This window comes from Simochromis diagramma, unplaced genomic scaffold (assembly GCF_900408965.1).
Source record: "Simochromis diagramma unplaced genomic scaffold, fSimDia1.1 OVJJ01000596.1, whole genome shotgun sequence".
NCBI classification, from domain to species: Eukaryota; Metazoa; Chordata; class Actinopteri; order Cichliformes; family Cichlidae; genus Simochromis; species Simochromis diagramma.
The window spans coordinates 12,032,375-12,048,585 of record NW_024387245.1 but is presented as its reverse complement, the minus strand read 5'-3'; the positions used below and the strand labels follow the sequence as shown (position 1 = coordinate 12,048,585).

Here is a 16,211-nt window from a genome sequence, read left to right as displayed (position 1 = left end):
TTTGAATACTGCCTGTAAGTTTGCAATATCATTAAAAATGTGGGTTACAGTTACTCATTTTTCCCTTTTTTAACAATTACGCTGACGTCGTTTTGTATCAACTGCTTCTTTGATGTCTGCTCTCTTATGAGACTATTTAATGTAGACACATAAAGCTGGCAAATTGAGTGAAATAGCTCAAAAATCCATTACCTGTCCAAAACATTATCCTTGCAGTTTTAAGTGAAGTGTAGATCAGCTAGAAATGTCGAAAAAAGCAAGAGAGGCTATTATCGACTGCAATCCTGTCTTCAGGGAGAGAGAAGAGATGGTTTTGCATATTGCCCACACAGATGATGCTTGAAGATGCATATTCGCTGGCTGAGAGAGGCAAAGCTACCACTGATCAAAAAAAAGTTATCAAAAGAGCTCTATCTTTTCGTGCTAATGGATTCCTTCCTTTTCAGGAGACGCATTCCCACCCCTTATTAATGCCATTATTAGAGGATCCGAAGATGGAGCTGAAAACATTCCTCCTGCCCCTGCGTTTAGGCCTGTTAACTGCTGAGGTAAATATTTTCAGCCTGAAAGTTTTCCCTCCATCTCTTTAATCTGAGGTTGTGTTTTTAAAAGGAAAAAAAAAATCGCTGTAGAAGCTGGAAAAAAAATTAAATAATTAAAAATGGTGGTGGTGATGGGGGACTTCCTAAGTGGGCTTCTTTCTAAATTTAAATTATGCCCTTGAAGTAAGGTCAAGTCGACAATTGCACATTTGGCTCTTTCTTAGTTGGACAGCACAAACCTAGTCGATTCAAGCTGTCTCCACAGTTGCAGTACAGGACACAACAGGAGACACCAGGGTGTTTAAAGCGTTGCTGTTGTGAGAGGAAAAGTGGGAGACGTTGTTAATCAGAGCAAATGGATTATCAGTCAACAAACTATTTAACAAGCGGCCATTAGGTCTCCGTGGCCTGCTTTCAGTCATCTGAGGAGCACTGATGTTACAAACCCTGCACCTCTAGCCTTGTATGTTTTAATGTCAGCATGCCAGTGGACATATTTTTTTTAAACAATAAAGCTGCAGCATTTTTATGTGATCACATAGCTCAAGTAGACAAAAGTGACAGACATACTTTTAATAACATTAACTGCATGCCTCACATTTTACATTAATTTGTTAAATTTAAAAAAAAAATTATGATAAAAGACTTGAACTTACTCATTGCAACTCATATCCTACAAGGCCATAAGTGCAATGCCAGCAAGCTGCCATTGCACATTTTGTCACTTTGTGTTTTTCCCCCACCCCAACCTCTATCATTTTAAACATCTCCAAAAGCATAAAGCTGTTTATTCACAACACTTTTGGTTTCTTTTCACTTAAGAAATATAAATACTGTTATATGGGTGTGCCATGACCTAGTTAAGACAAAGATGGATTCCAAGGCAGAGGAAAAAAGGCTCAAAATGTCACGGGGTAATTGCATCCAGCACATTCTCTTCCTTCTTCTCAATCCTTTAAAAGGAGCAATCATAGTTTTATCATAGTCCGTGAGAGATGAGGAAATCAAATGTAAGATCCCTTTGGAACAAAGGAAACCCATATAGGCCATTGAGTCCTGTTTAAGGAAAATGGCTGCCGAGAGCGCTCAGCCCCCTCTCTCTGCTCTCTGTTGAAGGACTCCTGAGCCGTGCCTCTAATAGCAGACGGCTTCTCTGCTGCTGCGCTCTGATTGGCTCGTTGAGCTACCGCTGTTAACCAGCCAATTGCCCGAGCACTGCAAACAGCACCAGGCAATGTCAAACAAAACCCAGTTAGTCCGATAGCAACGCACCTCCACTGAAATAATTTACAAACTAAAAGAAGCACAGTCAGGTTTATTATTATATAAATAAAAGCGCCACCGTTTTTTTAAATGCTAGCATAACATTAATAATTTTTAAAAAGAGGACAAATGGGGAACATAGGCGACGGATTGGCACTAGACTGTTGCTGTAACCAAACAAACCGCCGCGTTCCAACGGTTATATAGCCGGGTAGCGAGCTGCCAGACATGCGAGTGTTCGTATTAAAATTCCAATTCCCGTGTTTGACATTTTTATATTAGCCGCCATCACCTATTGCCGTGTCGCCGTAATGACTCTTTTACCCTAACATATCAACCGACATGTCCTGAATGTACAAACGCCCGCAAGACCGCACAGAAAAGCTCGCCACCAAAGCAGTTTTATTAGCCCTTTAGTGGCAGTTAAGAAGATATTACCCCCTGTGTCTGTCTTGTGTTTGCCAGTTAGGTAAATACAGCCGGTAGATTCAACACTATATGTCGTTTAGAGGATTTTTGAGACACTAAACTATCGCCAGACCTCATTTAGTCGCGGATGTAAATGGGAGCGTTTCTGCGTGGCCTGCCTAAAAATACGTTTATTTTATTGTAAGGCTAATGCAGCATTAAATAAGCTGCGGACATGGAGGCAAGTTTGTAACGAAAGTGCCGTTGGAGGTGGGCAAGCCTAGCGGTGTATTGTGGGAGAGACAAGCAGCTACAGACCAGAGGCACACAATATGTGTTGGCTCTCGCCGAAAAGGAGGCAGTATTCTTTAAGCTAAATCATGTAATGTAAGCGGCGAAAGGAAAGCGATTTCGTCTTTTCATCAATTACAAAGAAAACAACACTCGATCGGACGAACCATGTCCAAGCCAGGGGAGAGGAACAGATTGAACGAAGACCATGGCAGAAAGCAGAGTTCAAGTAAGCTTGTTCTTTTTTCCTCTTTCTCCAGCCCTCCTAATGCCTGTTTTCCGTAAGTGGGATATACACTAGATCCCATTTTTCGCTCTCGCTTGGGATTACCCCCGCCACCGAAGTCATGCATCTGTAACGTTTGGCTGTTTTAAAGTGTTGGAGGAGGTGGAAAGGGGGGAGGTTTTGCTGGTAGGAGAACCGTGCTTAGCGCTTGGCTCCCGATAACGTTAGCTCTCCTCTCCTTGTCGCTGCCTGTCGTTTCAGGTTTGGCGAACGGCATGGACAGTCATCCCGTCTGCGGCTCAGCGGAGAAGCGGAGTCACCACTGGAGAAGTTACAAGTTGATAATCGACCCGGCGCTTAAGAAGGGATCTCACAAGCTGTATCGCTACGATGGACAGACTTTCAGCATGCCCGTAAGTGCCGCATTTGACGCGGCGGAACGGCTACAATAGTAACCGAGTAGCCGACCTCCATGATGGGTTACAATGTGGCTGTGCTGGCCGTGGGTTTGTCACGGGCACGTTCAGCATCTTGAACACGGTGCCCGGAGGTGTTCGTGTTGATTCACCAACGCAGGACAACTTTGCAACAAGTTAGTAGCGTGTGGAGCTGTGAATGGGATGGATAACGGCATTGTGTGTGTGTGTGTCTCCCCCCTCTTCTCCCACAGAACCCCGGGATACCACCGGTGGACATCGTCCGAGACCCCAGGATCGGTCGTCTGTGGACTAAGTACAAAGAGACGGACCTGCCGGTGCCAAAATTTAAGGTATCCACTCTGGCTTGAAGATCGATGCCACACTTTTCCTTGCGGATACGGGGTGCTGTCAAAAGTTGCAGACACACCCCCCTCTCACTCATCTCCGGGATGCGAAGTGAAAATGTGCCTGTCGGGGACCAAAATAATACGCTCTGCTCTGATGCATGTCTGCTTTTACGGACTCGACCGAGTGCATCAACGCGATCTTTGAAACTTCTCCTAGCAGTTGTTATCTCAGCTGTCAGAAATGACCCTCCGCACACGCGGTGCAACATTAACTCCTGTCATTCTTCTTCCAGATCGATGAGTGTTACATCGGCCCTGTGCCTCCAAAGGAGGTGACTTTCGCCAGGCTCAACGACAATATCAGGGAAGTATTTCTTACCGAAATGTGCAAAAAATTCGGAGAAATCGAGGAGGTCGAGATCCTGTACAATCCGAAGAACAAAAAGCACCTGGGGATAGCCAAAGTTGTTTTCGAGAGCGTGAAAGCCGCCAAAGTGGCCGTGCAGTCGCTTCACAACACGTCTGTTATGGGAAACATCATCCACGTGGAGCTGGACCCGAAAGGTAAACAAGAGCTTAAGTTTGCTTAAAAAAAAAATCAGAATCATATGTGTTATAAGAGTCGGAGCACAGAAATATGACAAGCTGAGTGTTACCTTTAGGGTGACAGCGTTCACGTGTGCACATTTACGTGCGTTGCCTGGTTACGTGGATAATTGAATTCATTCATTGAATATAAGCCTGCTCCCACAAGCCCAGAGCTGACGGTGCTGTGCACTCCCACTGTGCATATTTTCAGACCTGCAAACAAACACAAGCCAATCTGTCCCAGTCCTCTGTACTTTAAATTGTTTGCATTTAACTCAAAACTAAGAAAAGAAGTTAGTTTTTCTGTTGTTAACACTGTTTGAATTCCAAGTCCATGCATGTTCTGTCTTGTTATTTTTTTTACTGATGCAAAACAGCAACTTGAATGCATCGTAACATACCACTTTAGCAGTTTTGCTTATTATTTAATGTTATAAATACTGGCAAATATTTTGATTCACAGCTTGCACTGTTTTCATTGTCCGTAGTAATGTCTTTATGTTAAAGTATTACCCCAAATTGATGGATTTTTTTTTTCCTAAGTGTGATTGATGTCCTTTTAAGAAGTGCAGTTAGGGTTTGCTTTTTTGATCAATATGCTAAAGGCATGCATGCTTTTTTTTAAATTAAAATATGCTGAGCAGTGGTATTTATCCCAGAACATAATGATGCTTTTGCAGATACAAATAATAATGCATCATATTAGTTTGCAAACCCCCCTCCATAAGCACAAGTTGCTGCTTTAAAATATTTAGTTTGGAGTTCAGCTACTGGAGAATAATCACTGTCACTTAAATGATGCCCGATGAAGTCTGTTGGCTTTGTAAACCTGGCATCAGACCCAGACATGTTTACTGTTCTGCAGGTGAGAATCGCCTGAGGTACTTCCAGCTCCTGATGAATGGCAGCTACACTCCACGGACGCTGCCTGTTGGTGGAGAGGAGGCCAGAGAAGTTTCCCCTCGAAGCCTGGCAGAAGCCTTACTGGTAAAAAAACAAAAAGAAATAAAGCTTAGGTTGTGCAGTTAAGAGTAAAATAGTAATTCAGTAGTAGTTTTGTGCTAGTTTGTTGAAGGTCAATTTGGAGGAACTGTTGCACACTCTTGTGTAGATGCTTTATTGTGCTTTGTAGAAATGGTTCAAGATGCACCTGAGCGGGAACTTAACTGAAAGTCAGGCAAACCTGTGGCTTTGTATCTGGAGATGTCCTCACACTGCTGTGCCACCAGCTTGCTTTTTTGATTTTAAAAAAATCTTACTTGCTTTAGTTGTTTGAGAAACTGATTTAAAGAATCTTCTCGAACCTAAAGATGTTCTCAACAAAATGCCCAAATTAGAATTTGCCTCTAACAATTTCATATTTGTGTCCTCTAAGGCTTACGAGCCCAACCGCAGGTTATCAGAGAGCAGCGTGTCTGCTGGGGGAGGAACATTGCCGCCCAGCAGTTCCTCCACCCCCCTGACCCTGGAGACCGGCTACTCCAGCCTAAGACAGGATACGCCACAATCCCAGGGAACCCCTCATACCCCGCGCCAGGCTGGTACGCCTTTCTCTCAGGACTCTAGTTATTCCAGTCGGCAGTCCACGCCTGCCTACCAATCTAGCCGTCCTGAGAGCTCCGGAGGTTACAAATCTCGCCGACACGAGAGTAAATTTCAGGATGCGTACAACCGGAGACCGGAGAGGCCTCAGTATCGCAGCAACATGTATCGAAGTACGCCTGAGCAGCCTCCTTTCAAACAGCACCAGCTCACACCACCTGAACCTCCACCTTCCACCACTTCTTTCAACTACACAGCGCCTCCCCCCGCTACACCCAACTTCAAGTCCGCCTTCTCACCCTACCAGCCCCCTTTGCCCCCTGCGTTCCCTCCAACAGAGCCAGCTTTCCATCACCCAGCCCAAAGGGAGGGTGAATACCTCCGACCGCCAGAGCCGCCTCTGACGGCTGCTGTTGACTTTTTGCCCGCCAAGGAGCGACCAGAGACTCCTCCGATCCCGGAGCCTCCGCCACCAGAGCCCGCTCCTCATCCAACCACCCCTCCTCCTCAAACACCAGAGCACTGCCCTTCACCCGGTTCCCCCATTCTGGATCCAGAGCGGAACAGCCTGGATTCTCGCATTGAGATGCTGCTCAAGGAGAAAAGGACAAAACTGCTGCCGTTCCTGGACGAGCGGGACTCGGACAACGAGGTGCGAATGGAGGGAAGTCCGATTTCCTCCTCGTCCTCGCAGCTATCCCCGATCCCTCCTTACACAGGCGGCTCTCAAGGTGGTCAGCAAAATTCCCGTCCATCCAGCACAGGTTTGGAGGACATCAGCCCCACGCCACTGCCGGACTCGGAAGATGAAGAGCCAATTCCCGGGACTGCCTCACTGATCAAGAGAATCAGCTCTCCTGTCCACGAGAAAGAGAAAGAAGGATCTTTTGGAGGCCACTCTCCCGCTGAGAAAATGGACACGGTAAAGCAAATATTTATTTTCTTAATTCCCTGATATTTGTGTCCAAATAGCGCCATATTTACCTCCATGCTTGTCACATTTGACAAGAAACGGCGCACAGGTGCTGCTTCAATTACCTCTCATTAATGGCACTGATTAAGTTGATGGAAGCGCGGTGCTGATGTTTACGCGCAGCTGTGAATGACAGTTACACAGAGGACGCAGGAAGTCGGGTCTAGTTTCAGTGTGTGGCGGTAGTAGTAAACCTTCCCTTTTGTTTCATTCTTTTTCTTCTTCTGCTTTGTAAAGGAAATTCCGGTTTCACAGCAAACCGTGCTTTAAAAAAAAATAGGGGCCATACCAAAAAGGTGTTTGCTCCTCCAGTTTGCCACTGGCATTTTTCTTTATTTATTTTTCTGCAAATGAAAAATGAAGAATAAAGCACCCGTAACCTTCTGATGAAGCGTGTTTGTTTGCCTCATGTGCGCACACGCACTCCTTGTCAGGCGCAGGTAAAAGAGTTGCAGTAAGTTATGAATGAAAAAGCTTTCGGTGCAGCCTTACAAATGCCTTCGCATTCATGGGAAGACAAACCACCTCTCTTTGTTTTAAAGTCGCAGTAGCACCGTCTGGCCTGTCAGGTTGCGTTTCAACACAGCGTGCTGCGAGGAAGAATAACAACCTCTCTGCTGTTGGGGAATTGAACACTCTTGTTTCCTCTTTCTAACACTCGCAGCGCACGCTCACATGGACGAAAAGCATGGTTTGGCTGTTGGCCCCTTTCAGCACGCCACATTTCCTGGTTTAGCTGAGCCTGACAGTCAGGATTGGCCGAGGCGTCTCTGTTCTCATATTTCAAGTTATCACAAAGCAAACAGTACAAACAGGTCATTTGGGTAACAACGCCACTCCCATGCTGAGCTTTCCCTGCTCGGTTTCATTTCTGCAGCAGCTGAGACTTATGAAATAAAACAGAACAGATGAGAGTTCAGTGCTCAGATGTTTTTCAGAGTATTGCATTTGTGTTTTGCACTGCGGCGCTTTAGTTCGGTGCCTAAGCAAACATCTCGGTTTGGTAACACGCTGATCGAAGACTCGGGTCGGCTGTGTTTGACTGTGACTGAACTTTGAACTCAGACCAGGTGTAGAATCATTTAGTGCTCTTATTTTGAAGGTGCTGTGAGTCCAAGATAATATTTGGTACAGTCTGAAGTTTTCCCGTAGCACATCAGTGAGGGCAATAAAAGAGAGCTGGCACTGAATGCCTACTGAGATTTGTAGGTTTTCCTTTTTTTAAATGTTGACAAATGTAACATTACAGAACCAGTGTTTTTTGTTGTTGTTGTTTGTTCATTTGTTTTGTTTTTTAAAGTGGTGTATCCCAAGAAATCATCCCTTTACTATCATTATGTTTTATTCAAACATCTCAAACATTTCCACACAATGCCCAGCGCTGTTTATATTTAAGGGGCCGCCACATTTAAGTCGAGGTATACTCATTTTGCTTTGGTTTTTTTTTTTGGTTTTTTTTTTTAGTCTGATAGTTTGACCTCATTTTAAGGTCTTCATAAGAAAATAACATTTACTCAGGTGTCAGGTGAAAAAGGGCAGGTGATTGCACATATTTGTTCAGTCCTGACAGGCTGTCCTGTCTCCACACAGGGTCAACAGTCATCGGGAGAGGATATGGAAATCTCAGACGATGAGATGCCCGGGACTCCGATCACAAGCGGAGAGTGTGGCAAAGGCATCGTCGTGAACTCTGCCGTGTCCCCGATGCAGACCATGGCCATGCATCCTTCCAGCTACCACCCCCTGTCCCACCAAGCCAGCTTTGCCATCGCGCATCACCCCCTGGCCCCTCACCTGGCCGCCCATACCGGAGTGCCTCACCCCATGCTGCCGCCCATGGGTCCCTACCCTCCAATGCCGGTGGTGCCTATGGATCTGATGACCTGCTTCCGGTGGGAGCAGTGGAGCACGATTCCGATGTCCTTCCAGATGCAGCAGCAGATGCTGAGTCGCATGGCTCAGACCAGAGGGCCCTATCCCTATCCACATTTTATGGACAATGGCGCTTCCGGACCTTTCGGGGGACCCTATGCACCTCTTTCCATGGGTGCTACACCTGCAGGCAGCACAGGGGCACCTGGACAACAATGGCAGCATCCCAGTTTACCAAAGTTCAACCCCACCGTTCCTCCTCCTGGATATGAGACTAAAAAAGAAGATCCCCACAAGGCCACTGTTGATGGCGTGCTCCTGGTCATTGTCAAAGAGCTGAAGGCCATCATGAAGCGCGACCTGAACCGCAAAATGGTGGAGGTTGTGGCTTTTAGGGCCTTCGATGACTGGTGGGATAAGAAGGAACGTTCTGCTAAGGTAAGCTATCAAGAGCCCCAGCGGGAAAATCTGCATGTACTGACTGCTTATTGTACTAATTTTGAATTACGATCAGTTAAATAGTGAAATAAAATTAGATCCATAGGATATGAATTAATTATACGTACCAGAGGCCACAGACTGCAGTGACATTAACGTTGGATCACGTGATGCGTTTTGAAGATTATTAAGGAGAGGAATGAAAAGGCACGTTTGCAGCTGATTTTCCTGTTTGTGGTCCGGCGTGCTTACACAGCGAGGAGATTTGCATTAATACGAGATATTATTTTGACAAGTGTCATAATGAATTCATCTGATGTGGTAATGCATTGTTATGAATGCAAGAACAGCTGAAGAGGTCACGCGTTTCATCTTGTAAATTAATTTATTTTTTTTTTGTTTAAAATCACTTAATTCGTTTGCATTTTTGTGCCTGTTGATTGGATAAAACAAACAATCAGAGGATGAACAAGTAATTTAAAATCCCTTTTCTTTGATCACTGAGGAAATCTGACTGAGCTACTTTTTGCTGTTCGTGGTAATGAGAAACACAGGGTTTCATTTAGTTGACGTCTTTCTTTCCAAGGCATCTTTGACTCCAGTAAAGGGCGCAGAAGGGAAAGAAGAAGAGAGACCTAAACCCAAAGAGACGATTGGTTCAAGTCTCCTTGAGAACTGGAACAAGGGTGAGGGGCTGGGCTACGAGGGTATGGGCCTAGGAATCGGGTTGCGAGGGGCCATCCGCTTACCCTCCTTCAAGGTATTATGATTTCTAAATTTTTTTTACTGAACTGTAGAAGGAAGCATCATCTGCACCAGGTGTTTAAAATGGTGCATGTCGTGCTCAGGTCAAACGGAAGGACCCTCCTGAGGCCGCAGCTGCAGGCGACAACAAACGAGCCCGACCCTCCACGCCTGTGGACGACGAACTGGAGGACGAAGGTAACCCTCCACCGTTTACACTCTCACTCGGTCCTCCATGCGTGCAGTTCTCTTTCAAAACCCAATTTATCTTTTGGTAATTTTCTGTCAGACCGGGAACGAGACCCAGCTGAGCTCCCCTCAGATGATTCCAAACTGGATGGCGACGGCACGTCGGCAAAGAGACGCCACTCTCGACCGCTTGAGCTGGACAGTGAGGGAGAGGAGGAGGTGGACACCTCAGGGAAGGAAGAGTCGCTGTCTGACAGGGAGGAAGAACCTGTTAAAATGGAGGTTGCGGAGAGGCTGTCGCTTGGCAAAGTAAGTCGCCTCCAAAATGAAAGGGGGGAAAAAAAGCAGCAAGTGTACAGAAATTTTGTGTGTATCATAAACCTTTTTGTTCTGATTTCTTCCAGGAGAGTGGTGATGAGGAGGGCGAAGGTGAAGATGAGGGAGATTTATCCAGTGAAAGCTCCTCTTCAGATTCGTCTGATGATGGTACTTCAGATATTTGACAGAAACAGCTGGTTGGCTTTATTTATTTTAATGCGTTTCCAGTAGTTATTCATTTGTTTTTGCCTCTTTTCTTACAGAAGCTGAGAGTTCGTCTTCTTCCAAGGCCAGCTCAGACTCCTCGTCAGAAAGCTCTGACTCCTCTGGCTACGGGTTAAGCTCGGAAGAGGAAGACGACGATGAGGAAGAAAGGGAGGCAGCAGAAGATGCGGAGGTTGACGGCAAAGATGCCGCGACCTCCTCATCTACTTCATCCTCTACATCTTCATCTTCGGAGGAGGAGGAGGAGGAAGAAACAGAAGCTAAGCCTCCGAGCTCTCCTGCAGTACCGCTCCCAGAGGTCAAGGAGGAGCAGATACGCAGACCTCCTAGTCCCGAGGAGCCGTCAGCAGAGGACCTGAAGCCACCGTCACCTCAACACATCCCTGGTAAATGTTTGCTCCCATTTCTGTAGTCTAGCATGCATCACTTCAACAAAAAGCATTTCTAATTTTTAAAATGATGCCGTCAGAGGTTAAATGAAAATTAGAAAAGGGAAAAAAAAAAAACTGTTTCTTGTCTTTCAGTCCAAGAGCGAGACATCAGTGACAGCCACATTCCTGCAGTGAAGTCTGAACATCAGGAGCATGTAGCAAACCTTCGGCCACCCACTCCCACAGGCGTCCTGTTTGACAGTGACCAGGAGACAAAAGCAAAAGGTAAAGCAGAGCCTGAAGATGTAGCCAGCACCCCTGGTCGATTAGCTTCCTCCCAATTAGATTCAAGCACGGGTCTCCCCAAATCGGCCTCCGCATCTGTAATGCACCTCCCTCTCCCTCCTCACCCGGCAATAGAAGGCCGATCCCTTCTCCATCCGCCTCCAGGCCCCCTGCCCGACTTCCCTCAGCGGCCCCGGCTCCCAACAGATGAGGATATCCCCCGCACGCCTGGCAGGGACCTCATGGAGCGTGCCCGAAGTCTGGGTAAATCCCAGAGCACCGACACAGTGCCCAACACACCAGGCAGTGATGCTCCGCTCACGGGCAGCAGTCTGTTGCTTAGTTCCCCTCACATCCCTGGTAGTCCTTTCTCCTACCCTGCTCAGTCCCCTGTCCTTAGCGCTGGAGTGCCCCGTACTCCAGGAAGGGACTTAACATTCGCCCCTGTCTTCCCTGACCCTGCAGCGATTAATAGGAAAGTGTCCTTGGAGAGCTTGGATGATAGACCAGTTTTTAAGGAGCCGCACATCAGCGCTGTGCCAGGCCAGGTCCTGGCAGCCGGCACAGAGCACTCAGTCAGCATCCCTGAAGATCTACCTACTGGTCTCTCTCTAGATGTCCCTGTGCCGTCCGATGTCACGCCGTTGAAGAAGAAACCTGGACGACCCAGAAGCAAAAAGCTGCCAGCGGCCTCTGCGGCTGATGAGTCTTTGGAGCTCACACCCGAGTCCATCCATCTGCCTGATGAAGCACATCTCGAAGCTCTCTCTGTACAGACGATCTCTGCACGGTCCCCCAAGCACTCGAGCCTGGACTTCCGGGAAGGAGAAGTGGAGCCTCAGACGGTGTTACCTGATGAAGACAACTTCCTGACCTACAAAGACGAGCCACCCACTGTGGTCTCAAAGCCGGCACGAAGGGCGCGGCGGCCCTGGGATGAGATCCTGCTGGGAAGCCTGTCTCCTGTCACCACGCCTCCACGGCCATACTTCACCCGACGCTCTGATTTTGAGGAGATGACCATCCTGTATGACATCTGGAACGAAGGCATAGACGAGGAGGACATACGGCTTCTGCAGATCACCTACGACAAGATGCTCCAGCAGGACAACGGTAACGACTGGCTCAACGACACGCTCTGGGTCAACCATCCTCATATCCTTTCATTCTCAAAAGTCGATGCTCAAGTCTCTAATTTATATCACAGAGAGAAACAACATAAAAGTTGTTATTAAAGGTTTTTTTCTTTCTTTTTTTGTGTATGAAATTGTATTGCACTGTATTTTGAACAGCAGCACCCTCTGGTGGTGAAAAAGAGGAAGTTGGCAAATTTTGAGTCAGGGTTCAAGGATTTTTCTGGCTTTCTGGAATAATTTTAAAGGTGTTTTTAGTCCCTTCCTTGACTTCCCTGCACCTACCAGCATCCCTGGAGTGAAGAAAAAGAGGCGAGATGACGGCATGAGGGATCATGCGACGGGCTGCGCGCGAAGCGAGGGATACTACAAGATCGACAAGAAGGACAAGATCAAGTACCTTCAGAGCACGCGGCTGCAGTCGGAGGAGCCGCCGGTTGACACACAGGTGGGCAGGACGTGTGGATTGTGATGGTGTGTGTAACAAAAACTTGCTGTGGGTGAACACGTTTAACTTCTCTCTGTCTCCGCAGGGCATGAGTATTCCTGCGCAGGTCCACGCCTCGACCAGAGCTGGCTCGGAGCGGCGTTCGGAGCAGCGGCGCTTGCTGTCCTCTTTTGCGTGTGACAGCGACCTGCTCAAGTTCAACCAGCTGAAGGTAAATATTATGCAGGAGAACCCGTGCAGAGGTTGCCTTACTCTACAGTTTTTACCAGCAGACACTTTAAAATGTTATCAAACTTCCTGTGACACCCCAGTGTTTGTCTGTTTCAGTTCCGTAAGAAGAAGATCAGATTCTGCAAATCACACATCCACGATTGGGGTCTGTTCGCCATGGAGCCCATCGCTGCTGATGAAATGGTGATCGAATATGTGGGACAGAACATCAGACAGGTGAGAGGCAGACAGCTGGTTTGTGTAATGTGGGTTTTCTTTCTGCATGTATGTAAACAGTTTTTTGTTTTTAACCTACTTTTATGTGACTCACATGTGTCTGATTAACCTAAAGTATAGAAATAGTGCATCATGAGGAATTTCAGTACCACTGAAAGTAACCTTTCCTCAGGTTAGTCCAGGTAACCAACAATTGTGACTTGACAGAAGCCAGAGGTTTAGGTTGTTAAGCTCTTCACCAGTGGTTCTAAGGAGTGAAGCTGTTAATATGTTCACGGGGTGTCAGCAGATATCTGCAGTGTTAACATACCATCTAATGATTGACGTTCTTGTCTGGCAGGTGATCGCGGACATGAGGGAGAAACGCTATGAAGAAGAGGGCATCGGGAGCAGCTACATGTTCCGTGTCGACCACGACACCATCATAGACGCCACGAAGTGTGGCAACTTTGCTCGTTTCATCAACCACAGCTGCAATGTAAGGCAACATCTGCATGGGGAAAAAGGTTTAGCAGCATGAATATAAAAAAGAAAATTTGTTCTTATGCCCTTCTTTTTTTTCCCCCTCTCCTCCCTCTTGCAGCCTAACTGTTATGCGAAGGTCATCACTGTGGAGTCTCAAAAGAAGATCGTGATCTACTCCAGGCAGCCAATCAACGTTAACGAGGAGATCACGTACGACTACAAGTTCCCCATCGAGGACGAGAAGATCCCCTGTTTGTGTGGGGCAGAGAACTGTCGGGGAACGCTGAATTAACGTCAAGTCGAGGTCAGAAAGAAAGGTCTCCCCCAGCTTCTCTCTAAGCTCGCCCCAAACTCGGCGCAAACTCCGTGCTTGAAATCTCGGATCAGGAGGAACTGAAGAAGGAACGCTTCGTTTGGGAGTGAGGAGAAGAAAACCGGCAAGTCACCCGGACAGAGTTCAGCTACCTGTCTGGCCCTCTTCACATATTTAACTCTAGATTGTTTACGAATTATGGTGCTCTTAACATACAAATTAAAAAAAAAAAAAAAAAATGAAGAAGAAGAAAACTTCTAGTTTTTTATGTGCAAACACTTGACTTGCGGGTGCAGCGTTTCCTCCCCTCCTCTCAACATCGGACAGTATTTCAGCGTGGCTGCTTCTACACCTGGCTCGTACAAGTTTTACACCTTTTGTTTTTTTCTTCTTCCTTTTTTCTCATTTGTCTCATAAGCTTTACCCACACCACACGTGGTACATAGAAACAACACAGACTCTCATGTTCAGCTGCTCACTAACACTGTTAAGACGCACAAGCCCACCAGGTAAACACCACCCTCTTCCCCACTTGTGGGAAGAGAGGCGGATGGCAGACGGTGCCGTTTCCACGCGGGTGGTTTTCCTGGACGTGAATCAAACTAATGAAACAAAAGGAAAAAAAAATCAAGCTTACCATTGCAAAATCTGGAATATCCAACCATCTCCTGCTCTCACCAGCCAGCGATGGATCATGCTGCTTCCTCTTAGTTTATGCAAAAAAAGCTAATTAAGATGTTCAAACTTTGTATTGATGATATTCCAGTGTTTTGCGGTTTCGTTTAGGTTCTCTTCTTACTTCAAAGACACTATATTCGTGTGTGAATGTGTTCGTTATCATGTCCGGATAGAGCGCGAGACTGTGAGTGCACAGTAACCCCCCCCTTCTTCCGTGGGCCGCAGCGTGGAAAAAGCCAACCAATCATGCAGAGCAAGAAAGACTAAAGATTAATCAAGTCCTGTCTACTTCCAGAGCAAGTGAAGGTACAAGTTTTCAGCTTTGGAGAGAGTAGTTAGTTCTCATTTTAAGTGCCATATGAATGCGTTACTGTCTTTGTTTAACCCGAAGAATCCAGAGATGCGTTAACATGGATGTGCACAGAAATGCTTCCTGTTTTTGGCTGATGGAGGATTTTTTTTTTTTTCCTTTTTCTATCTGGGTTCACCGTCTCGTGTTTGTGTGCTCACAGATTTCTCTCCTCGTTATACTACCAGTGTTTAATGTTCCCCGCGAGGCAGAAGAGAGCCGATTCTTTCTTTACAAACTCATCGCAATGAAAAAGACAAACTTGTGAATGCACTCGGGGCTCGCACTTATGCTCCCTCCCCCCGCCCCCTTTTTCACCCACTCAGTCCTCCCGCTAAGACCAAGTCTAACATTTTGCTTTTCATTCAGTTAAATTGAAAATGGAGATTTTTTTTTTTCCACCAGTGATGTTCATATTGTAAATGATGACTTGTACAGAAGATCTAATGCTTTTTTTATATACATCTTCACAACTTTTAAGATGCATCTTTCTCTCTCTCTTTGTTTTTCACAAAAGACTGAGTATTTAAAAAGACAAACAAACGTATTTTCAGGGATCTGTAAAAGAAATCTGATGGTTTAAAAGGTTGTTTATTTAAAGAAGAAAAAAAAAGGTCCACTGTGTACAGGACGAGTCTCCACCTCCCTTTGGAAAGATTGTTTCTTGTAGAAACGTCTTCATTTTTCTGCCCATTTGCTTTGTAATCCTAATATGTGTAAATAGTGTAACTGTGAATACTATATAAATAAATATATATATATATAAATATATATATATTTTTGTTCCCTGGGATTTGCTACATAAACACGGCTCAGACATCTATCAGAATTAGATGAGCTGGTAGCAGGAAATTCAGCTTGTGTCAAGCTTTGGGGTTTTTTTTTGTTTTTGTTTTGTTTTTTTTTTAATTTTCTGTTGTAAATTCTATGAAAAGTTTGCGGTGTGGAGAAAAGAAAGGTGCAGAATCGGCATGAGAAGAGGACTGATGTGTCAGCCTGTTTCTCCTGTCTATTTATTATACAACAAATGTATGAAAAAGGAAGAAAAAATGGAAATAAAGCATTTTTGCATACATCCATAAATGCTGGTGGTTTGTTATTCCTGAGGCTGCACGATGTGAGATAGAAATACGACTGATGGAATGAAGCTCGTCCTGCTGATGCAGGCGGCAGCTGATCAATCACTCTGTGTCAGGCTGCTTTGGCGAGGTCATGTGACTCAGTGCAGGTTTCATAATACTACAGGTGAGGGGATTCTGCTTACGCTCATCATGCGCTCCACTGCTACTGTCGAGCCACTTTCAACTCCCAAATTCTTGAATGCTGAAATTTCTCAG

The 16,211-nt window shown here is 46.0% G+C and overlaps 1 protein-coding gene across 3 annotated transcripts; it reads left to right on the top strand.

Annotated features, from left to right (window-relative positions):
- The first annotated feature begins 446 nt into the window (after window positions 1-446).
- Window positions 447-15,957, top strand: setd1ba (SET domain containing 1B, histone lysine methyltransferase a). Of its 3 annotated transcripts, XM_040000526.1 has the most exons (19): window positions 2,621-2,733; window positions 2,992-3,143; window positions 3,401-3,499; window positions 3,790-4,060; window positions 4,950-5,071; window positions 5,460-6,548; window positions 8,190-8,909; window positions 9,496-9,669; window positions 9,758-9,851; window positions 9,943-10,151; window positions 10,247-10,328; window positions 10,424-10,771; window positions 10,910-11,041; window positions 11,657-12,196; window positions 12,456-12,622; window positions 12,708-12,833; window positions 12,950-13,069; window positions 13,410-13,547; window positions 13,653-15,957. In XM_040000526.1, exons 1-19 carry the CDS (start codon window positions 2,673-2,675, stop codon window positions 13,824-13,826), a joined length of 4,818 nt encoding a protein of 1,605 aa, XP_039856460.1. In that variant the 5' UTR covers window positions 2,621-2,672; the 3' UTR covers window positions 13,827-15,957. The 3 variants fall into 3 exon arrangements, with proteins under 3 accessions (XP_039856459.1, XP_039856460.1, XP_039856458.1); XM_040000525.1 differs by lacking the exon at window positions 2,621-2,733 and adding an exon at window positions 447-548 and having other exon boundaries at window positions 10,910-12,196; XM_040000524.1 differs by having other exon boundaries at window positions 10,910-12,196.
- Window positions 15,958-16,211: the final 254 nt, after the last annotated feature.